The sequence below is a fragment of the Coptis chinensis genome, chromosome 7, assembly GCF_015680905.1.
Source record: "Coptis chinensis isolate HL-2020 chromosome 7, ASM1568090v1, whole genome shotgun sequence".
NCBI lineage: Eukaryota > Viridiplantae > Streptophyta > Magnoliopsida > Ranunculales > Ranunculaceae > Coptis > Coptis chinensis.
Window position 1 is genome coordinate 80,667,779 of NC_141462.1, and position 24,855 is coordinate 80,692,633.

At 37.9% G+C, this 24,855-nt stretch overlaps 1 protein-coding gene across 2 annotated transcripts; it reads right to left on the minus strand.

The window, feature by feature from the left end:
* Positions 1–112: 112 nt before the first annotated feature.
* Positions 113–22,976, minus strand: LOC147489238 (Thioredoxin family protein). Of its 2 annotated transcripts, XM_086575183.1 has the most exons (12): positions 22,643–22,970; positions 22,503–22,567; positions 21,181–21,253; positions 20,960–20,978; positions 14,133–14,252; positions 9,797–9,866; positions 6,069–6,112; positions 5,901–5,942; positions 5,617–5,676; positions 5,382–5,449; positions 464–521; positions 113–337 (listed from the first exon to the last, which is right to left on the minus strand). In XM_086575183.1, exons 1-12 carry the CDS (start codon positions 22,900–22,902, stop codon positions 245–247), a joined length of 972 nt encoding a protein of 323 aa, XP_086431309.1. In that variant the 5' UTR covers positions 22,903–22,970; the 3' UTR covers positions 113–244. The 2 variants fall into 2 exon arrangements, with proteins under 2 accessions (XP_086431309.1, XP_086431308.1); XM_086575182.1 differs by lacking the exon at positions 464–521 and having other exon boundaries at positions 113–413; positions 22,643–22,976.
* Positions 22,977–24,855: the final 1,879 nt, after the last annotated feature.

The window sequence follows — 24,855 nt, forward strand, 5'->3', positions numbered from 1 at the left end:
AACAGTACATATAACATAGTTGCACTATCTTTCATCTTTATGACACTTCATCAGGGAGCTTAGTGAGATAGCTTCATATATTTATTTGGGTGAATCGGGTCAGAAGAAACACTAAGACACAAAATTGAATGTTCATATTAAAATGGAGAAAAGACATGGGTGCTTACAAAGAAAGTGAAGAAACACCAGCAAATATAGACAATACATACAAGCAAATAACCTCGGCAGCTTTAGGCAAAATGGATCACGGTAGAACATAAGTTGCTCGCAGATAGTCTACAATTTCTGCACTTTCAAACATTTTCACTCCAGTATTGGGATCTTCTAAGTAAGGTACCTGCACAAGAACGATGATACCAGCCCTTCGATTCAACAACAATGAAAAGCATTTACGAAGCTGAATGAGCAAAAAACTGCAAAAAAAAAAAAAAAGTTAGAACTTATGAGAACAGAAGCAGGAGACCTGGAAATGTCCTGCCTTCTGATATAAAATTTGTCTCTTTGGGCTTCCACGAGCGCAACTGCATTGCAAATTTATATCATAACAAAATAGTCCATACAAGAATTACACCAGAAGCTATAAAGGTAAAAGGTCTAAAAACATAACAAGTTTGCTGATAGTGAAGCTAATGTCCAAAAACTGCAGAGCATACAGAGTAATCACAACTACAAAGCACAGTGCTTATTTTTATCCATCATGAACTTAAAGTTTTAATCTATTAGATGATTAATTTCCATATGAATGATGTAATCTTCACAATTTGTATCAGATCTGTCCCCACTGATTACGGCACAACTATCCTTATTATAATACCTAGCTGGTCATGGATTCACATGACCTTGTCAAATGACTGGTTTGGCATATTGCTTAATGCCTTGGATTCATCTATTGTCATAGGATAGAGATTTTTCGTAAAAAGAGTGTTTTTACCAAGATGAAGGTGGAGAACATGAAAATAGAAAGAGAGAAGTAAATAACTATTTGTTTTCCCACCGCATTTATCTATTTTGCCTCACCCTTCAGAAATGGTCGACTCCAAGAATGTTAAAACTTAAAATGATGAACTTGCCACAAAAAATATTCGCAAAATGGCTGACAATTCACACATGTTGCTCCAGCCCATAGTCACACTGCAACTTAACTTTTTGATCTTGAAAAAGTGATCCCCAAGGAAAGTGATGCTGATTTCGTTTTTGCTATTGTGGTCTCACAGGAAAACTGATGACTGCATGTAAACTGCCCCCTTCATGTTCCTTCATGTTGGAACATGAAGGAAGCCATTAAACTGAGCAAGAATAGTAGCCCGAGAGTTGTACATTTATGGACTGCTGCAGTTTTTGGAGGCATGACCGGCTTATGGAAACATAGGAACAGGGTTTTCTTTCAAGACAAAGCAGTATCAAAAGCCTTTTGCGAGGGCATTGTAAGATCACATATCATCACGACCTCTTACCTCTCAAAAGGACACACGGAGCCGTCTGATGCGGGAATTCTGAATGAATGGGGTATCCATATGAACACTGCTGCTGCGAGAAGGAGGACTCATTGTATTTGGATACCACCAGCCATAGCACAAGTGAAGCTCAACACTAACGGTGCAGCCAGAGGCAATCCTGGGCCTGGGGGTTTTGGGGTCTCCTTTCGCGACCACAATGGCAACTTCCTATACGTTCTGGGTGGAGGATTGGGCAACACTACATGTTATCTAGCCGAATGTACAGCCATAGTTGAAGGGGTGGAGGCAGCTTTGTCAAGGGGATGGAATAACCTGTGGGTGGAATCTGACTCATCAGCAGCGGTAACTGCTGCCAACTCATCATCTATGCCATGGGAACTTCTCAACAGATGGAAACTATGCTCTCGTGCATGTACTTCCTTGCGAGTGACCCATACTTGGAGGGAAGCCAACCAAGCAGCTGACATCATTGCTAAGAGAGTGTCTCGACTGGCTAACAAGGAGATCATATTTTGTAATGGCAGACCCCCATGGATATATAAATGGGAGGTGCCTTACGGTTTCTATGTGCGCCATGCATGAGTGACTATGGGCATTAGCACTGCCTAGAAAACTTGTAATTCTTTTCCATTCTTTTTTAATATGTGTTTAACTTACCAAGCAAAAAAAAAAAGCATGTAAACTGCCCACAAAAGTTCCTTGGATAAATAAATTACTTGTGACAATGAAGGGATTCTAAGCGATCAAAAAGAAAATAGATTGGGGATTATTCCTTGGGACCCTCTCATATCACAGCTTAGACCAACATTTTGACATTCTGGTCATTGTGATGCACTTTGGGTTCCAGACATCCCAGGATTCAGTATTAAAATGCAGCCAAACTTAATAACAAAATATTATTTTGATGTAGGATAAAGACTGAATTCAGGTAGAATTCAGTTATCTGCAGACTGATTTCTAATAGATTTCAGTTATCGGCAGTTATTATTAGTAGTTAGAATTATCTACTTTTAGAATGCAGTCTATAATAGACTGCCAAGTGACCCTAGTAAGTTATTTCTGTGAATTAGTGTCTCTTATATATAAAGACACTCTCATTGTAATGAAATTTCATGCAATTATCAATAAAACTCCAGAAACTTGTATTATTTGTTCTTGATATTTCAAGAGTGTTCCATGTGGATTCAAAGGTAACAATCGAATTGTAAGACGTGATCTACAAATCAACACTTCCGCTACGCCAATTTTTCCTGGTGTGATGACTTCTAATGGTGGTAATGGTGGTGAGAGAGATTTTTTTGACGTGGCTCGAAAAACTCTCGACATGGTTGAGCAGCTAGTAGAGTCTCAAACGCAAACCCAACGTCAAATTCAGGCTTTGGTGGTGGGTTTAACCAACCTTACAACACCGGATCTGCGACTACCGCAAAGGGGTGCCGATCTTGGAGTTCGTAGGGAAGAAGTAAGGAATGGAAATGGAATTTGAAGGAAAGAAGTAAGGACTGAAAATATACGTGTTGCCACATATGGCGGTGATTCTAGTGATCAGGATTTGGAGAATTTGGCAAGACTTCTGAGGAATGAACGATGGAGGAGGAATTTTCAGAGAGATGATTACTCTGGAGAAAGGGGGAATGAATTCAAAGTGAAAATGGATCTGCCTTCATTTAATGGTCAACTTCACATGGAAGATTTCCTAGACTGGTTTGTCTGAAGTAGAAAAGTTCTTTGAGTTCATGGAAATTCCTGATGAAAAAAGAGTGAAGTATGTTGCCTACAAATTGAAGGTTGGTGCTTCAGCATGGTGGGATCAAATTCAACTCTCTCATACTCGTGTAGGCAAACCTCCTATCAGAACTTGGATGAAAATGAAACGGCTGTTACATGGTAGATACTTACCTATTGATTATGATCAAGTCTTGTTCTCACAATACCATAATCGTCGACAAGGTTATCGCACGGTGGATGAGTATACTACTGAATTTTATAGATTGGCTTCCCGCAATGACCTTAGTGAGTCAGATTCCCAACAAGCAACAAAGTTCATTAGCGGACTGAAGTACAATATTCAAGATGGAATCGCCTTGCAGACTGCACATACTTTGGGTGATGTTGTTCGACTAGCTTTAAGGGCTGAAACCATGATGGAGAGACCAACCGAAATCCTGGCCTTAGCAGACCATATACACCTCCCATTTAATCTAACCTTGACCAAAATCCTGGCCTTAGCAGACCATACACAGCACTCAATCAATCTCACATTGACCCTAACACTAACAACACCTCTACCTTCCAGCAACGACCAGGAAAAGCACCCATGCAACAGTCCTCCACACCACCAACCCAACCTAACCAAAATTTAAACCAGGGGCTAGTACTTCAAAAGTCAAAATCACCTAACCGCTTTACCGCTCTACTAATCCATATTCTCCACCATAACAATGATAAATGCTATAGGTGTGGACAGCCAGGACACCGATCAAACCATTGTCCCCAAGAGCCCAAGTGACTTTAACCACGCATGACAAAGAGCATGAATTGGACGATGCTGAATTGGAAGAAGAAGAAGAAGAAGAAGTATATGCTGATGATGGAGTTTCCTTTGTAGTTCGGAAGTTACTCCTTACTCCACATCATGGACTGCACCCACAACGCCATAACATTTTCCAAACCAAGTGTACAGTTAATGGGCGGGTGTAACTTGATCATTGAAGGAGGAAGTAGTGAGAATATTGTCTCCAAGGAGATGGATGATAAGCTGCAATTACCTACTGAAAAACACCCTTCGCCATATTCAATTGGCTGGATAAAGGATGTTGGTGAAACAAGGGTAGATTCTAGTAGATTCTAGGTGTAAGATTTCTTTTTCAATCGGTAGTCGTTGGATGAAGTTCTTTGTTGGGAAGGCCGTGGCAGTATGATGTTGATTCAACCCATTGGGGGAAAGATAATACTTTCACATTTTCTAAGAATGGTGTTCGAGTTGTACTTGCTCCGATGGGAAATCCAGTTGCGTCCGAAGCTTCAAAAGAGAAGGTGCAGAATTTCTTAATATCTAGCAATTTCTTGAAAGATTCCAAGGAGACCGGAGAAATCTATGCCCTAGTTATCAAAGGAAACAATAAAACTAATGAGACGGTTAATCCTAAAATTCAGACTATGTTGGAGGAATTTAAGGACTTAGTACCAGAAGATCTTCCTAGTATTTTACCACCCATGCGGAACATCCAACACAATTTAAGTGTCCCTAGTAAGTTATTTCTGTGAATTAGTGTCTCTTATATATAAAAACACTCTCATTGTAATGAATTTTCATGCAATTATCAATAAAATTCCATAAACTTGTATTATTTGTTCTTGATATTTCAAAAGTGTTCCTTGTGGATTCAAGGGTAACAATCGAATTGTAAGACATGATCTACAATTCAACACTTCCGCCATATTTGGTACAAAATCATAAAAGAGGTGGTGTTAGTCCATGTTCTACTGAGTCCCAACTTGCAAATTTGTGCTCTGTTCACCAAATTCTAAATTTACAAAGTCGTCAGACATACATATACTTAGATAACAAAGGCAAAACGACCGCAACTAAATGTAACTATGAAAGCAACTATCACAAAATTTTGTTAAGGGCATGACTGAATATAACTGTAATTGCCAGACAACACAGAACACAGAACACAGAAAAATTCTGAGATCTATATTTTCAAAATCCTAGAAATGAGTTCACAGTTAATTGGAAATTCTTCTAGTAATTTTACTTCATTTTCCATTAGTCAAAGGTAGGAATACCCACTAGGCATCTGCCAAAGAAGAGAAACATCTAGAAACATTGGCTCCCTGAACACTTAGTGTGGAAAGAGTTAAAGAATTCAACACTCTGGTGACTACTACCTCTTGACAAATAGGACATAACGTGTATACCTGTGCAGTACGTGAGGCAACTCTAGCTCAACAAGAACTTCACGCACAACTTTGCAGAAGGGGGAAGCCTGAAAATGAAATCATATGTTCCGAATAGGACATCAGAAGATACTCAAGCGGTCACACCATGTCATGGCGCTATAAGACAAACGGAACAACGGTAATATCAGATATCAAAGCCTGTAGTACTACAAGTAGAGATGTGGGTTACACTCTTCATTCTCTAAGATCTAACCTCATAAGCCCATAGTTCAACTGGTTCAGGTGGCAGTTTTGAAGGTATATATGAACTACCCTGAGGAAAAAATAAAGTATAAGCAGCATCAGTGATGATTCAGGCAAGAATTTAATCTGAAAAGATTTAGGACTCAAATTTATTTGAAGAAGTTTCTAATGCTTAAGGTGGCTTGCCTTACACCCAAAACAACAGTATCATCTTCATCTCTTCAGGTATGACACCAAATGAGTTTGAACCTTTGAAGAAAAGAAAAGAAAAGAACAAGAATTTGACTTCCTTACCTTTCCCATACGACCAATCATGGCAAATCCCTCTGTTAAAGTCTGCAATATAAGAAATAAACGGTATAAAATGTTAAAAGCAATATCCTAGGGATACAGTAACTCAAAAGAAACTAAAGCCAGAACTAGTATAAAGAGGTTAAATGTGCACTAGGTAAAAAAGCTTACAGTAAGTAGCCCAAGTGACAAAGTCAAAGGAACAGTGCCATCACCTATAAACACCGAAGTCAACAAGGTAAAGATGGGAACATAGCATTTAAAGACTTTCAAGGTAAAAGAATCCTTAATTTTTTATTTTTTATTTTATGTATTTTTCGGGATCGTTAAAAGCATCCTTAAATAGAAGGAAAGGTGAGTGAAGTATAAAAGACAATAAGTTTGAGCCAGTAAAGACACTAGCAGTTAACCAGTCAAGAAGACAAAGATGAAGTCAACAATGTATATCTACAGTTCAAGTACATATATATCGAATAGAAGTCATTACTCAATAGTAATCTTTCCTTCTTTTTTAATCAAGTACACTGTTATAACTGCATCCTCCTACGTAAGGCCTTAAAGTTAAAAATTGAAAGAAAAAAAAAAATTGATTGACCAAAAAAAAAAAAAGATTTTCCAGTGTACTTGAACAAGTTATCAACAGATTTTCCAGGTATGAACATCATCATAATCATCATCAACCTTGCATTTACAAATATGATTGGGGCGACCACATGAAATCTCTTTCTCCAATCTTTTCTAGTACAAGACATATAATCTGTTATTTTTAGCTTCCTAAATTATTTTCTAATAACTCTGTCCCACTTTAATATTGGTCGTCATCATATTATCTTACCTTCTACACAAACTAATCTTTCTTTTTCTATTGGTGCACTAGTAAGTCTTCCTTGTATATATGTCCATACCATCTAAATCTTACTTTCTCTTATTTTCTCAAGAATAGAGACCACATTTAGCTCTTCTAATGTATGAGCATGGAATAAATAATTAATTCGTAGTTTCTATTTTATTTGGTTTCCTAATTCAATTAGGAATAGGAATTAGATGGTTTCCTATTTGGTTTCCAATTAGATTTAGTCGTTGTTGAAGATTCCACCAATAAGATGCATCAAATTGGTATCAAGAGCCATTAATTTCTTGGGAGATATTGTGATGGATTATCAAAGAAGAGGTAGAAGAGAGTCACCACCACTGCGAAGTCCCCATGGATCGAAGTACCGTACCCACAGCCGCCGCGCGAGATTTCCTCCAAGAAGGTATGAACCTCCCTCTAGATTTCATTCCCCAACTCCCAATTGCAGCCGCCAAAATTTTGAGCCACGAAGATTGTATTTTCGTAATGAATCCTACAATTACGATGAAAAGGAGTCTTTTATTGATTCCGATGAAGATGAATATTCTGATGAGGGATATTCTCACCAAGGTAAGTATGCTGATCCCAAGACATACTACCCATCCCAACAACATCTCATTAACGAGTTGTTATCCTGTTTTGATCCCCAACCACCGGTGACAAATCAAATCCCCAACAAGAAGCATCGTGATGCACATAGAAGTCATGGCAGTGTTACACGTTACCACAACCAACACCACCCTATTCTTGGAGATTATCGACGACAAAGTCGAGAAATCCACAGCCACCTTCATGAGCATCAACAAAGACGTCTTGCAAACCAAATTCATGAAGAATTTGTTCATCCAGTTCGGGTAACCAATGCCCCACTACCCCAACTTGTTACTGTTCATATCAAGGAACGTCAACATGGTATTGCAATAGAGCATCTTAAACCAGAAAAACAGCGCAAAGAAGAGCCGCAATAGAAGACAATTTCAATTGGTGACAATGTCCCAGCTACTGCTTCATCAATTGGTCTCTCTTGTACTTCTTCTCTTCCAAAATCTGGTTTTTACAACACACCAGCTACCAGTCCTATTTTTTAGAGTTGGAGAACACCCATGCTAAAAAAGTGACAATTTCAGACTATGCTACTGCTGTAGGGGAGGTGGAACCCTTGGCCATTGATCCACCAGCACCAATTCAAGTCAAAACCACTTTAGAAAAAACAGATGCGGGGTACCAAAAGAGAGATACATGTGCTGCGCGAATTGGTGATGAACAAACAGAACACCAAAATCAGAAGTAGGAAACACAAATTTTTGAGAAGACAAAAGGAGATGACACCAAACCTACCCCTCCTCTTCGTATACCTTCTATAACTCCTTTAGTAACAACGACAGAGAAAGAGAAGGCATATATTTTAGCAGTTTGGGTTTTTAGTGCTTAGCAATCAAGGTTGTTTACTACTTGTGTGTTTCAATTTCAGTTGCAACATGGCTGCTTCGATTCTTGGGCACGTGAAAATCTAACCCAACTTCTGCAAGTTCATGGTAAAGGAAGAAGACAACTTTTTCACATTCTAAGTGTTCGTGCTAAATTGGACTTCCCACTGTGGACTTTTAACCAGCAGGTCCAAGGGCGTCTACACACAAATTATTTTGGACTGGGCTATAAGGAATGTCAATTATTTGATTTAGCACGGGGAAGACTTTCTGATTTTCGGCTTTCAGTACCACATGGGTCACTATTAGGCAGTGGTTCAATACATTCTGGTCTGTCCAATTTGCTTCCTCCAGTTGGTGGATTAGTATTAATGTCACGCACAATAATTATCGGTCATGTGAAGCACGCACGAAGTGATTATATCGATCCCTTCCTTTGCAACTTTGAAAAGGATTTTACTCAGCACAACAATGCTTTTCAGCACATAGTTAGTGAGCTGCGGCTCCCAATTTCTTCTAAAAGGACGTTTCAAAATGGAGTATTATTAGCATTGTGGTTCATGATTTCTTTTGTGAGCCATTATTTGGGTAAAATTCGAGGTCGAATTCCTTTGAACCTTAGGAGGGAGGGTGATAATAAAGTATAAGAGTTTTGCAGAATATTCACAAATCTACATGCAACAAACTCGAGGACGAGTTTATTTCAAGCGGGGGAGTATGATGCATGAGCATGGAATAAATAATTAATTAGTAGTTTTTATTTTATTTGGTTTCCTAATTCAATTAGGAATAGGAATTAGATGGTTTCCTATTTGGTTTCCAATTAGATTTAGTAGTTGTTTTCTTATATAAAAGCATCTAGACCTTCATTGTTAGGTTGGTTGTTTATGAATATTATTTCTTTCTTCATGTTCGAAGGTTTAAACCTTAGATTTAGGTGTTTTGTCCATTAATCATAATTGATGTTCATCCATTGTTGAAGCTTCCGCCAATAAGATACATCATCTTCTCCCACACTTACACTAGTAACCCCATCCCTAATACTCAGTACAATCATCTATCGTAACATTTGCATCTCTTCAACATACAGTTCTTGTTTCTCAAACAGAATGTCTTGAAAATAATGAAGACGACAAAGATAAAGAAAAACAAGAAAAAGTGACCAGAAAGAAGTCAGCATGAAACCACTCCATTAATGAGCCATGACTACACTTGACAATTGACACTAATTACAGAGAAAGAAGTATCCTGAACAGGAAAGGAATATGAACCCACAAATAAAAATATGTATAAGTGAAGAGTATCACAATCTGTTGCTTCCACCAAAAAAAGAAAAATTTCATAGCATTTTCTTGGATAAAGTATTGGCATCAAAGATAAGATAAAACCCACTAGAAAGTCGAAACTATTTTAGGATGCTAAAGATATTTTTCTTAAAGGCTTGACAGTTTTTTAACTTTTTTTTAGGTTAGGTTTATTATGGTGTTGGAAACTACTGAAGACAGGTTTGAGGAAACAACTCTTAGTCCTACAAACTTTACCGACTAAGCAAGCTGGCACCTGGCAAAAATAAGATAAGGACAATTCAGGGATATACTGAATTGAACAGGCAAACTTACCATATTTTCCAACCAAATAATTGATTATGCTGTCTGATTCATACATCGCAACTCCTGTGTTGGGATCAACCTGCATTGAAGGAAAATTAGATACTTAGCTCCCATTTCAAAGTATAAGTCTATCTGGTAAACCTCAGCTATCTAGTAGAAGACATGATGGCCAACTAAAAGACGTGTGCAACGAACAAATAGGAAGCTAGAGAGATAGGTTGGTTAATAAGTGAATTGCATTTGATGTCAATCAAAATAAAATGCATAATTTTTTTATCTTTTCTTATTTCTACTAATGTTGGTGCTTGTTTGTGCATATGCTGGGGGTGGGGGAAGCTGGGGACTGTTTCAGTATATGGTAAGGACTAAGGAGCGTTTTGTCAAACATACAAGTTATAGGAGATAAAGCCAACCAAAAAAAAAAAAAAAAAAAAAAACAATGATGTTTTATGGTTAAAATTTATCATAATTAGGTTTGTTCCCACTTTACGCATCCCGAGGTATTTTTACACTCAGCCAATGGTTGGATGCAGCTCAAGAGGATCTACCAGAATCAAAATTTTATGCCGGTACATGACACAAATGCCCCTGCTCATTATGCAATTCCAGAATTCAAACTAAGAAATTAATTAATTGAAAGAAAATGAAATTATAATTGCCTCTCTTCTCAGAAATCTCTTCTGTTTTCAAATTTTCACCACTTACAGATCTCCAACAATTTGGAAAGTCGAAAAAACCACAATTGATAACATCCGCAGCATGAAAACCCTTCATGTGTCTTACGACATCACCAAGAACAAGGAATAAAAACTGGAAGATCCTGAGCAATCTGAGGATATGCAAATGGTTCACTTACGATGACAGAACGGATAAGGACCAGAGTTGTAATTGCTTTGCTAAACTAGAAATAGAAGGCATCATCAAGAAAAATTCTAGTTGAGTGCAGCAACAAAAATTATCTAAATTTGAACACCAGCCCACTTAAACCTAAGTAGATGCAACTGGGACTCGATCACAAGAGATAACTTACAAAACAAAATTTAGGATTTTACAAAGAAGGAAGCATCACACTCAAGAGCACATAAAGATCACCTTAATTAGTTTTTGTCCCAAACACAAAAATCCCAGAAGACCCAACGTCCTTATGCAGTTACGGTATGGAAGACCATTATTAGAATCAAAAATGAAAAAAAAATAATCACTTTGTGAATGCATTTTTTACCGAAGAACTCAACATTGCAACCCAATGTCCTTATTCAGTTACCGTATGGAAGAGCTTTATTAGAACCAAAGTGAAAAAAATTAAAACTTTGAAGAATTCAACATTGCACTCCCTCCCAATCATGAATTTCAAACCCACTACCCATTCTAAACCAGACTCTTCTTTACAAATTATCAATAAATCAAATTAAAACTCCTACAGACCAAAACTCCCTATATATATACTTGAGGGAAAGACTCTTCACTAACTAAAAAATGCACTAATCCCAACATCCTCGACCTTTTCCAAAAAAATTACAGCTCACATATCCATCAATGACCTACCTTCTTGGAGAACACCTGATCCGAACTTTTTGGTGGAAATGGAATGGAATGGAGAAATAAATACTCTCTGACTAGATGATCTGTGACTTCAAATATACAGATAGCAATCTAGCACCTTTAGAAACTAACCCAGTTCCAAAGAAACAACAGCCTATGTCCCATCTCCATTCTCCTCCATTAGTGGATTTCCCGCTGCTCATAAATACAGAGTCCACATCCGAAGGGAGCGTGAAAGGTAGTAGGAAAAGTTTCACTTCTGCACAATTTAACCTCGCCCAGAGACTCGAATGGTCTTCCAACTCCCGACTTGTTCAAATTCAGTAACAACCTTCATACTGCTTAATGGAAGATATAAGTCCTCACTCCTGGATTGATGTCTCTGCCTGTAAACACCTACATACAGATCCATTACTAAGACTATATAAGATTGTTGATGAGAAAAACTTATCAACTGAAACCCTCGGTTTCTCCATCCTCTATTTTCCCCTTAAACCCCCATCCCCTCCCAACTTATGAGCTTGAGGTTAAGATCTTAAAAAACAACCTGTCATAGTTTTGCCAATAGACCACTGGCCACACTCATTTCTCCATCCTAGCTACAAGTAATTCCATATTCCGCAACCATACACATCTTGGCATCTTGCAGTCAACCCCTGCTCACCAGATGAAATAAATTTACCACATAGAATTTTTAAATTTTCACCAAAGCAGTCATTATCCAATTTGATACTACTATTAGTGTACTACCACTTAAGACACGGAGACAAACCCATTTACGATTTTCACCCAATTTTTAACACAACCACTTCTTCTGAAGTCGATCATGTCAACGCACCATCTAGAGTTGCTCACATTCACAAAATCCCTTTGCTCGCTTATATGAAACTAGTTGCATAGAAACTATCTTTAAATTTTATAAAACATTAAGTCAACCTGAACTCCTCAAATTTCACTAGCAAGATATCAGTTCAGCTAAAGAGCTGGTGGACTTGCTTAAAGCAATAACAACGGAATAAGTGAATGGTTATCAACTACATTTACTGACCGCCAAAAAAAAACACTACTTTTGCATGTAAATTGCTAGTAATCTCCAATGGGATCCGGTTAATCCCGGAGCAAAGTTTAAAAAACAGAGGAGGGGGAGAGGGAGCAGAGACAAGGGACATTCATGGTTGCAACAGAGCAAACTTGGCACCTGTCACAACCTTATTAAGTACCAATGAACCCTTACCATGCACCTATTTTTTATACGCCTCTAGTCAGTCTTTTTACACATGTTAGCACATTAATGTATCATCATTTGAAACATTCATCCGCTAAACAAAATCATCTAGTGCACTCAAGTAACATCTGCCATTGCACAAGCAATTGTGAAACTATATCATACCAAACAAATTCTATCCCACAATCAATGACGATATCAAAAGGATGTCTCCACTAGAACTCTTCCAACCCCACAAAAGTAGCTTCTTAAACATTGTGACCATCCAACTTAAAACCAATTGGTGATAAGTGGAGAGGCTTAGAGCATCTTTAGGTGAGATACTATCCTAGTATCAAACACCAAATTTCCAATAATTTGGTGTTTTTTCATCTTCAGGAGAGACACATGTTGATGAAAACACCAAAAAAACACCAAATCGGCCAAAATTTGGTTCCAGCTTTGGTGCTGTATCAAATCTCTCTCGCAGGAACCACACGCGATTTTTTTAACACCGCATGGGCTTGGGCTAGAGTGTGGGCTTCAATCACGCGGTTTTGAGAAAACCGCGCTAGAGATTTGGAAAGAGAAAAAAGAAAAAAGTTGATGTGCGACACATCGCGCGGTTTCTGGAAAACCACGTGGGCTTGGGCTTTTAAGATGGGCTTCAGTGGCGTGGTTTTGAGAAAGCCGCGTGGGCTATATGGCGCGGTGTATCCAAAACCACGTCATTTGATGTCGAATATTTGATGTTTCTCCTGAAATTGGTTGGTGTTTTTTTGGTTCAAAATTTTGGTGTTTTCTTGGTTTCTCTCCTAAAGATGCTCTTAGGACATTTATACTATACTGCAAGGCTTCACACATCCCAATGTGGAACTATAACAAACATCTCAACATAGCTCATCTTATTGCCAGCTTTGTAAACGGCAAGACTGATGGGAGAGGATAACTTCATCCATGATATGTTTCATTTGGAAATCAAAAAGATTATATAGGTGTCATGAATATCATCTAACATAGAGGAACTACTAAGAATCATGAAGCAGGGAAACCACGCTTTAGAACCTACAGAATGTGGTCATTGAGACTCTGAGAGGGATATCAAGAGAGGGATACCAAGAGATGGGTGGTAAAAGGAAATCTAGGAAGAGAGAACCTATTTCAGAAAAAGAAATGTTCCATTTCAGGGGGGGGGGGAAACTGTGTTCATATATGAAGGGGAAAAATGCTCCATATGAAAAACTAAAGCATATATAACGAATCTCCCAATAGATTGCAATCAAGGAATGGATCATATTTCTGGTTTGGAATCATGCAATCGAGAAGTATGTTCTGCTCCATACCTTCAGAGTTCAGAGTTCAACCCGGGAGCCAAATTATTAAGTATTACACTGATGGCTATATACAATAAACAAGTAGCAATAACTACAGGTAGTGAAGATGACATCAGCAAATTCGAAGTCATTAATTGGAAATAAAATAGATGTGAGATCAACATGTCAAAAAGTATATGTACTTATATAAGCTTAACCCTTTGAGGGCAGATATTTGAGATTGTTTTGAAAACATAGTTCAGAAAGGAAAAAATGTCCATCTCACCATGTACGGAAACTGTTGTTTGCCACCCATTTGAACAACCTTGGGCCGAAAGTTCGGCCCATTTCTCGGGCAAGGATAATAAAGAACATCAAGATCCAAAACTGCCACAATTTCCCTCACCTGCGGACAAATAAGATATCATAAAGCATTATAGCAGGTAGAGTAGAAAGATTAACGATAATGTCCGGTAATCAATAAAATAAAGCAATCATTATATAGAACTTTCCTTTATCTAAAGCTTCCAGAGTTCGACATAATTGAATACCAACCATGTGTAGTTAGAGTTCGAAGGGACATCCCCTGAGGGGCTATAGGGTGCTTGCATTATGTGCAGGTGGTCCATTGGGGGCTTGGGGGCAGCGCCCCAGACCCATTTTTTAGGAAGTTTCTATTATTGTTAACTCTTATTTTCATACATATACAGAAGTGATACAAGGCCGTATCCTCTTTTTCTCTCTTATCTCTCCAAACTTCTTCTCCATTAACAACAATAGAATTTTACTGAACAAACTCGTGATATATTAGATGTATTATGAACCTTCATGCCTAGACTAAAATTTGGGCACAAAGGACTACTTTGGCAATTGAGAAAGCATACAGATACCCACTGCAAAACTGGATTTTTTGGACCCTTATGAGGCTTCAACATATGATTTTATGGATGTGTAATAGTACATTACCAAATACCATGTTCTCTCTTAATAAACCAAGAGCCTATGTGTAATTCTAAAGTGGCATGCCACTATCCATAGATCTCTGTCATGGAATAATTCCTCACAAACATGTGTCACAACTCACCTTGCAAATTGGCTGCAGGGTATAGTTAGGCCTGATAAAATCACAGATGAGCTGCATCGTTCCAGGAGTTCAATTCACCTAGGCTGGCCTAGTACAGGCCAGAGTACCTAGATCATCCCTAAGTACATACCTGGTCCAGACCTATAGCCTGGGTATTTTCCAAATCCATGAGAATTCCCGCTACATGCAGGAAATTACTTTCCTGTTGCATAAAGGATACCCACACAGGAAACAATCATGTCAAGGAAACAGAGTCCAAGTCCAACTCTGCTACATTTGAATACCTTCAGAATAATTTGACAAGCCCAAAAAGACACCTGAAGAATCTATATGAGAAGGAACCCCTCTTCCCCAAAACTACATCTAGAGACTTGATCCAGACTAAATTGATACAAGTCACAATCATCATTACTAACTTCTTCCCCATAAGATCACCTATCTGACCATCATATCAACCTTTGAGAGAATATACGCGACCGTTCCATCTATATCAGTTTAACTTTTCTTTTCCTTTTTTTTTTTTTTTTTTTTTTTCTCACTAGTGATATCAATCAAATTTTGAGAGTAGTAGCTACATTTTTTCCGTGATATCCACAGAGCCCTGTAAGACTATTAACTGACACAAGGCTCGCTCGTGTGCTACAGTACTTAAACAACAGTAACACACCGTATGAAGAAACATGTTCTTCGCTCGCACAGATGGAAGACATGTTACTAATGTGTTTGCACATGAAGACTTGCATGAGGAGGTCTGCACATGATGTGTATGCCATTGGGGACACATGGGCTTCAATGATGTGCATGTTCAAGCGGTTGACAGTGGTCATCTTTATTTTATTTTGTAATATGATTTCCTGTTTTAGCTGAGTTTCTAGGAATTAGTATGATCTTTGAGTTGTTGCGGAAAATAAGGATCCTTGTTGATCAAGAAATCATCATTATATATTAGGCATAGTAATCTCCTAGTAAGTAAATTTGGTTGAGTTATTATCACTAAAAGAGTACTCGGGGTTTTGGTTACAATTGTTTTCAGGGTTTGTGATTTTTTAATTATGTTGGTAGTTCCATACTTGTTCTTAATCACTTCGGCTAAATTAACATCAAGATCTTTGAATGCACTATAATGTTCACCAAATTTTCTACAGTTTTTTTCTTTTTATCGAAGCTTATCTAATAGTAATCAGCCACGCAAAAGCAATCAAAGTGCTAAATGATAGGAAAAAACCATGGAAAATACACAATCAGATACTAGGGTTTCTCCTGCAAACAAGGGGGAATCATTGAATCAAGGTAATCCCAGTACTCCTGCTAGGGATGATGAAGTGGAAGAGATAGAAGCTATGGTATTGAACACATTTGGAGAAGGATCAGTAGAGAAACTAGTGCAAAAGAGAATGATGCAGATTCACAATGATTTGTTGCAAGGTGAGCCTGTAGAGGGGGTTAACAACAGTGCAAGTGATAAACAAGCATTGGTGATTTATAAGGATCCTCAGGCAGAAACTATTGGAGAAGGCGGATCTGATAAGAACACAAATGCAAGATCCGAAACATTAGGGAACTCTGAAAACCCAAAAAAGTCATCGTGGGCTGAAATTCTTGGTCGCAAATCAGTAGGGAAGAAAGACTTGTCTTACATTGAACCCACTATGGTAGATGGGAAACCTATAGTGCACGTCAAATCAAATCAGTTTGAGCATGTAAAGAAGAAATACGAAAAGCTTGTAGTGGGCAGCTTCGTAGGGAAGAAACCTGGGTTTCTATACGTTCGTGATGTAGTTACTTGAACATGGAGACTAAAGAATAAGTTTTCATTATGGGGACACGATGTTCGCCTTTGAATTTGAATCAGATGAAGACAGAGATACAGTTCTTGACATAGGAAGCTTTAACATAGCTAGTCAGCTGTTCGTAGTGCGGCCATGGAAACTCTTCGTGGAAGCCGAGTTGAAGGAGCTTAAAACCATACCTATATGGATTATTATGAAAAAATTTCCACTGGAGATGTGGGACTCGAAGGGCTTCAGTCAGGTGGCAAGTGCTATAGGGATCCCAATGTTCACAGATAAGCCAACAGAAGAGATGACGAGAACTACATATGCAAGAATCTGTGTTGAAGTGGAAGTAGATTGCAAGTTTCAGACTGAAGTGGCAGTAGTCGTTGATGAGGTGAGAGCATTTAGCATTCCAATCGAGTACAATTGGAAACCTCCATTGTGCATGGGCTGTAGAGTCTTTGGACACACAAATGCGAAGTGTGCTAAGAATAGGCATGCAGAGAAAGAACCACCTAAGGTCTGGTTAAAGAAAGGGAAGGAATCGCAGGAAAAAACACAAGAGAAAGAGACACTTATAGAGAAAACCCAAGAGCAGAAAGATGAGCAAGAGAGTGTGGCAGCAGAGACTGAAAATAATGGATGGCAATCCCCCACGAGGAAACACATGATAAAAGCGAGAACTGAACATCGAATGCCTGAGAAAGAGATGCAACAGCAGCAGAAAGACACGAGTGGGAATGATGGAAGTAAGGAACCAGAAATGGGGGTGAGTATGAGTAAACAGCAAGAAAGCCCTAAAGTAGGACTTACAGTGAAGGAACCGAGAGCTCAGGGAACAGAAAGCTCAAGGCAAACAGTGAATAAGAATCAAACAAGTGGTTCTGGGAAAGTACAGCAAACAAATCACAAGGACCAAACAAGGTACAGCAACATAACATCAAATCGGTTTAAATGATTAACACGGCCTGCTGGAATATAAGGGGTTTTAACATGGGGTTTAAGCAGCTAGAAGTTAAAGATTTGATTAGGCAGTGTTCAGCATCCTCGACACAAAGGTGAAACAAATTAATATGGATGGAGTTAGAAATAAAGTATGCCCAGGTTGGGAAGTGATTGAGAATTATCAGTTTAGTGAAGCAGGAAGGATTTGGGTTTGTTATGACCCAAATATTTGCACAGCGATCCACATACAGAGGGATATGCAGTACATTAGTGTTGATTTTGCACTAGTTAATGGCAAAACTTTTGTCTTAACAGCACTCTATGCAAGCACAGATAGCAGAATTAGAAGAAGGGCATGGAATGACCTTATAGACATGTCTAATAGAATACAAGTCCCATGGATGGTGATAGGGGATTTCAATTCTATACTGAGTTCTCAAGAAAAGATGGGAGGGCTAGCTGTGAGGCCACGTAACTATAGTGACTTATTGGATTGTACATCTCTTTCAGGGTTGATTGACCTAAGGTATAGGGGAAACTTTCTCACATGGAATAACAGACAAGATATAAGAGTATGGTGCAAGCTGGATCGGGTAATGGTGAATGCAGAATGGGTAGATGAGCATAATGACTTTGAGGCAGATTTTCTGAGTCCTGGGGCAGTGTCGGACCATTCATCTATGGTTGTATACTCATTGGCACAGAAACACAAGAAGAAGAGATCATTTAGATACTTTAATTTCTGGTCCAAAGAGAATGGTTATATGGAGCTGAGATACAGATGACATGGGAATGTCAAGTGGTTGGGAATCCAATGTATGTCCTTATGCGGAAATTGAAACATATTAAAATAGCTTTGATAGAGTGGAATAAAGAAAGAGTGGGGAATGTTACAATCAGACTTGCGAAGGAGAAAACAAAATTGCATGAAGTTCAAGACAAATTGCAGCAACAACCTTTGAATGCAGCTCTCATGCAAGAGGAAAGGGAAGCAATAACTGGGTTTGTAAGAGCATCATTAAATGAGGAGTCAGTGAACAAGCAGAAGTCAAGGGATCAAGTAATTACAGTTAGGGAGGACAATACAGCTTATTTCTTCAAGTCTGTCCAAACAAGAAGAATGATGAACAAGATCACTTGCTTGAGGGATGGGAATAATGAGGTTATAGAGGATACATATGACATTGGTAGGGAGTGTGTAGAGTATTACAAAAGTCTGTATAGTCCTATGAATCTTCATATGTTGGACTTCTCTTCTGTTAGGGAGTTACTGCCGAGGCACCAGTTGAGTAATGATATAAAGATACAAGAGGATGTCACAAGAGATGAAATAGTTGAGGCTCTTTCAAACATAGAAAGTGACAAGACACCAGGGGGGGGATGGGTTTGGCTCACTTTTTCAAGTCAGCATGGAGAATCATTGGCAATGATTTTATCAAAGCCATTAGGAATTTCTTTGTCTCAGGGATGCTACTCAAAGAGGTAAATTCTACTTATGTAACTTTGATTTCTAAAGTGCTAAGTCCTACCTCTTTGAGTCACTACAGGCCTATATCATGTTGTAGTGTGGTCTACAAATGTATTACTAAGGCCATGACTTCTAGAATGATGGAAATTATGCTAAGGATTGTGTCACATAACCAATCAGCTTTTATCTAAGGAAGGAGTATTCAAGACAACATCTTATTGTCTCATGAACTGTTACATAATTATCATAGAGACAATTACCCCCCAAGAATGGCAGCATAGATTGATTTAAAGAAAGTTTATGACTCAGTTAGATGGGAGGCAGTGGAATTTGCACTAACAAGAATGGGTTTTCCTCAAAAATTCATTATATGGGCCATGGCTTGTATTCAGACTCCATCTTTCTCTATCATGATTAATGGTGCACCACATGGATATTTCCAAGGCAAAAGAGGGATTAGGCAAGGTGATCCCATGTCCCCATACCTTTTTGTGTTGGTAATGGAGCTTTTTTCAAACCTCATACTAGAGAGTGTAAGAGGTGGTGACTATAAACTTCATTATAGATGCCATAATCCAGTGATTACTCACCTATCTTTTGCAGAAGATCTTACAGCATTCATGAATGGAGACTTGGATACAGCTAAGGCCTTAAGAGACTCTTAATGCGTTCTCATCTTGCTCGGGGTTAGAAGCAAATGTACAGAAAAGTCATATTTTGCGCAGGGATTAATGATGTTCTATGCAATGAAGTCAGAAATGCTATCCAATTCAGCCAAGGTACACTGCCAGTTGAGTATTTGGGATTACCACTTATTACAACTAGGCTATCTTATACAGATTGCATGCCACTCTTATCAAAGGTTGCAAACAGAATTCACAGTTGGAGAAGCAAGTTTCTGTCATATGCAGGGAGATTGCAACTTATTAAACCTGTGATCAACAACCTAAGTATCTACTGGCTCTCGGCTTTTATACTACCACAAAGAGTTAATGAAGAGATTAACAGACTATGCAGGAACTTCTTATGGACAGGACCAGATGGAGATACATCTCACGCTCTTATAAGTTGGGAGAACATATGCTACCCCTTTGAAGCCACAGGTATAGGCGTTGCCCCCAAGCTCAAAACACCGGCTACCATCACGATATTGAAGAAGCGAAAGCTCGCGATTAAGCAGACGTGGTTAATGTTCAACCGGCTACCCCCTCCAACCATGATTATTGTTCAACCAACAATGTCGTTGTAAAAGGTGTGTGAACCAATATCTAATAGTCCCACGTGGGACAAGAGTCACGAGTTCATGACAAAATGAAGGATTTTTGGGTGGATCTCACCCCTAGAGACATGCAGAACTCAGAGACATTCCAGGAGGAGAGCCAGACTGCCAGAGAATCTTAATTTTCCATTCAAATATAAAGGACACACAAAGACATAAAATTCGACAAAATGACCCGATTAAAACAAAGATGGAAAAAAATTTGGTCGCGGTAAGCAGAAAAATATTCTCACATGGGATACACCCATGGCAAGATAAAGTTCATATCTAATGAGGTAACTACTTTCCAGTTAATTTGACTTTGACGTGTACCATCCAATATCAAGGGGTGAGGAAAAGTGTAAGCATTTCAGATTGACAGGTTGGAACCAAAAGCATACGAAATAGGGGTAGTTTCCACCAGAAACTAATGTGCAACATATACTTTATCAAAAGGGCATGAAGTGGAGGATGGTCTCAGGTACATGACATAGTAAACAGTAAGAGAAAGCAACTAAAAAGAAAGGGATAATTTTCAATTGCAAAATCACGTGAATAATTTTGCTATAAGCTGAACAATTACCTTCCGACAGAATGGACAACTGAGGGCTCCAAAGTTCATCGTTGAGATCCAAATTTGAAACAAGCAAAAAATTTGTTCAGTCTATATTTTATCACAAACATAATCTTTTAAAAAAATAAAAATAAAATCAAAGTAATTTGAAACTAACCATGAACATCCATTACAACCTTCTAAGTCCAGTGAATGCTCAAAGAAAGTGGAGAAGAAGTGAAACCTAGTACCTCTCAAATTCATAAATTGCAATAGGCTTCTCGGGACGTGGGCCTAATTTCGAGGTCTCTTTCACCTTGAAACCTGTTAAAGGGAATCACGGTATAAGTTGAGAAACTCCCAGAAGTAAAAAAATACGTTGGATTGTTGAATACGGGGTATTTTGAAATGATGAGACAAACTATCAATCCTTTTTTCTTCTTTTTCATGCTCTTTTCATGATTAAGCACACAATGATGATAGTAACGCGCAAGACATTTATCTCGGGGCAAGGTATTAGTAGAAACAGACTTTAAAGATCCAAATGACATCGGCTTGTATTGCTACACGAGGATGACTCTGATTCAGATGACTTTGTTGAAGTGGAGAGCGCAACATATCAGCTTCTCATACTACTTCAACCAGTGTATAATGTAAAATTGAAGTCGTTAATCAAAACTAAAAAGGATGCTGCATAACTCTTGAATATTGACAAGGGTTTTTGCATCAATAAAAATGTTGATGATACTCGTTGAAAGGAGAGATCATCTTTCGGAAAACAATCCCACAATGACCTAAATGTAACCGTATGAGCATGTTATTTTTGGTGGACATCATCTTCACCAAAAATGATAACACTATCCCATCTTAGGGTATCAATTGGATGCATCTACATATGAGCATGCAATTCAAGTGAGTGTGTGCTAGAATGAATGCATGGCCATACGGGAAAGGTTGATCTAGCATTCCAAAGTGTGAATTCTCACGTGTCATAATGTCTCATATTTCACAGTTTCCATGCATAAGTAGTCATAAAATTATGGGATGAGGCAGACTGCTCACAGGAGTATACTCTCAGGCTCATGTGGCAATTGTCACAGTTATTTACTTATTTCCCACTTTAAAACTACGTCAGTTACAAAAATTATATTGAGATCGAGCAACGAAAACTCCCTTTGATGTAGGGGGTTCAAAACGTATGTCTGTCACAATGACTGTTTGTCTGTTTTCTCTTTTTCTTCTTTTTCACCTTCCCATCTTCTTCTCTTCCTCTAGCACAGCCGATGTCATTGTCTGTTAGCAAGGAAAGCAGGGTTTCAAGTCATTGGCCGAGTTCTCTTTCTTCCGCTTTATTTTTCAGACAGTTAGAACTTTATTCCCCGTTCCCTTTAATTCCCTTTCTTCCCGCTTTCTTAAAAACCCTTAATTGGAATTCTAAGTTGTTCTCTCACTGAATGTAGTATCGTAGTGTTAACTAAGCAAATTTTCATGTGTTACAATAAAATTGTGGTAAATGGTACCGCTGAAGTGTATATTTAATACGAAAATTAAATAGATTCCACACAAAATTTACCTGCAATTTCAAAAGCATACTCGTCGGACGGAATCTCACTGCCAGATACAAAAGACGCCGAATATCTGCACAAATGATAACAAAATATAGGTAAACTAAAATGGGCAATTAAGTTAAACAAGACAAATTGTTTTCCATACCCAGAAACAAAAACTCCAGTACCAAGACGAAAAAGAAGAGCAAGTGAAGCAGATAAGATATCAAGAATCTTATCTGGACGAATTGCAAAGCGTTTTGGTTGAGGTGGTTTGAAATTTGGTGGAGGAGTTATGGTACTTGGTGTTGATGAAGATGAAGAAGAAGCCATAATGAGTGAAGATGTTTTGCGGTTAAGGTTTCTTGGAATTGAACAACTAGGTTTGAAAAATGGTGTTGGCTGGAAATTTAAAACTCCTGCCATCTCTCTCTCTCTCCAATTTGTTTGGAGATGAAGAAATGAGGAAGTGTTTTTAAGGATAGAAGTGTTTTGTCCTTTAATAAGTGGCTGAAGAGAGTTTACCAGTTAAAAATAATAAAGGTGATTCCATTGGGCACTCATCAAATTGGATTGGGCAACCCTTCAAAAAAAAAGAAATTTTACAAATTTGCCATATTACAAATTTGCCATAAAGCCCAAAACCCAAAGAACCAATTCAACCGGTATTGCCAAAACGAACCCTCCTGGGTTGTTTACGTTTTCAAAACGACACGACGACGCCGTTCGATGCGAAATGTACTCAAACGACTTGGTGAAGTCGCTTTTACGTTTACACTCAAACGACATGGTGGTCGCTTGAAATTGAAAAAAAAAACGCATACGACCATGTCGTTTAAGTTAAACGAAAAAGCGACTTCGCCAAGTCGTTTGAGTGTACACCGGCGACATGACACGACCAAGTCGTTTGAGTGTTACTCACACTAACATTGAAACTACGCCGGCCATAGTTTGAGTGTACACTCAAACTACGCCGCCATGTAGTTTGAGTGTACATCGAACTACTGCGGCCATGTCGTTTGAGTGTGCACTCAAACTACATGACCAAGTCGTTTGAGTGTACACTCAAACTACATGGTCCCAGCAGTAGTTCGATGTTACTCACACTAACACTCAAACTTCTGCGGCCATGTCGTTTGAGTGTACACTCAAACTACACGGTCATGTCGTTTGAGTGTACACTCAAACTACATGACCGCCAGTAGTTTGAGTGTACACTCAAACTACATGGCCGCCAGTAGTTTCGATGTTAGTGTGAGTAACACTCAAACGACTTGTCCATATCGTTTGAGTATACACTCAAACGACTTGCCATCTAGTTTGAGTGTAACTCAAACTCAAAGTAACACTCAAATGACATGGTGTCGCCCGAAGTGTACACTCAAACGACTTGGACATGTAATTTGAGTTTACACTCAAACGACTTGGTCACGTGTTTGAGTGTACACTCAAACGACTTGGACATGTAATTTGAGTTTACACTCAAACGACTTGGTCACGTGTTTGAGTGTACACTCAAACGACGTGGACACGCACTCAAACGATTCCAAATGCACTCAAACGATTTCAATTGAATTAGAAAAATTGAAATCCGATTTAAAAAATTGGGTTAGAAACAACACAATTACATCAATAAAACTACATGCACTCTACACTCTTTATCTGTTATGACATAGTATCTTTATAACCAAGTTAAAACATGTAATCAAACATGCTATAAAAATCTAAAATAATAATTTGTTTTATATCTAAACTTGTTATTATTATTATTTTTTCAATTGTGAATCATAAACTAGTTTGGGGTTTAGAGTTCAGAGTTCAAGGTTTAGAAATTTCAGTACAACATATTTCACTTAATTATTTGAAATAATAATTTGTTTTATATCTAAACTTGTTATTTTTATTTTATTTTTAAAATTGTGAATCATAAAACTAGGTTGAGATTTAGGGTTTAGGGTTTAGAGTTATTTACAAATTTAGTGCTAACAAATTTTAATTAATTATTCAAAATAATAATTTGTTTTATTTATAAACTTATTATTTTTTATTTTCTTTTCAAATTTTGAATCATAATCTAGTTTGGGGGTTTGGGGTTTGGGTTTAGGGTTTAGGGTTTAGGGTTTACAAATTTAAATGCAGACATAAAAAAAAAAATTAATTTCAAACATATTTCACTAAATTATCCAAATCTAAAATAATAATCTGTTTTATATCTAAACTTGTTATTTTTCATTTTTTATTCAATTGTAAATAATAAACTAGTTTGGGGGTTTACAAATATATTTCACTCAATTATTCAAATATATCAAAATTTCAAATATATATAGAATAATGATTCACCTCGGTTTAGAGTTTAGGGTTTACATAGAATACTCAGTT

Bases quoted from the DNA above. Each gene is read 5' to 3' on its own strand.
- LOC147489238 (XM_086575182.1), bottom strand. From the start codon at position 22,902: ATGGCAGGAGTTTTAAATTTCCAGCCAACACCATTTTTCAAACCTAGT. The intron at 6,113-9,796 runs GTAAGTTTGCCT...CGGTGTTTATAG, and splicing joins TTATTTGGTTGGAAAATATG to GTGATGGCACTGTTCCTTTG. The intron at 5,450-5,616 runs GTTAGATCTTAG...TTTCATTTTCAG, and splicing joins TTGAACTATGGGCTTATGAG to GCTTCCCCCTTCTGCAAAGT.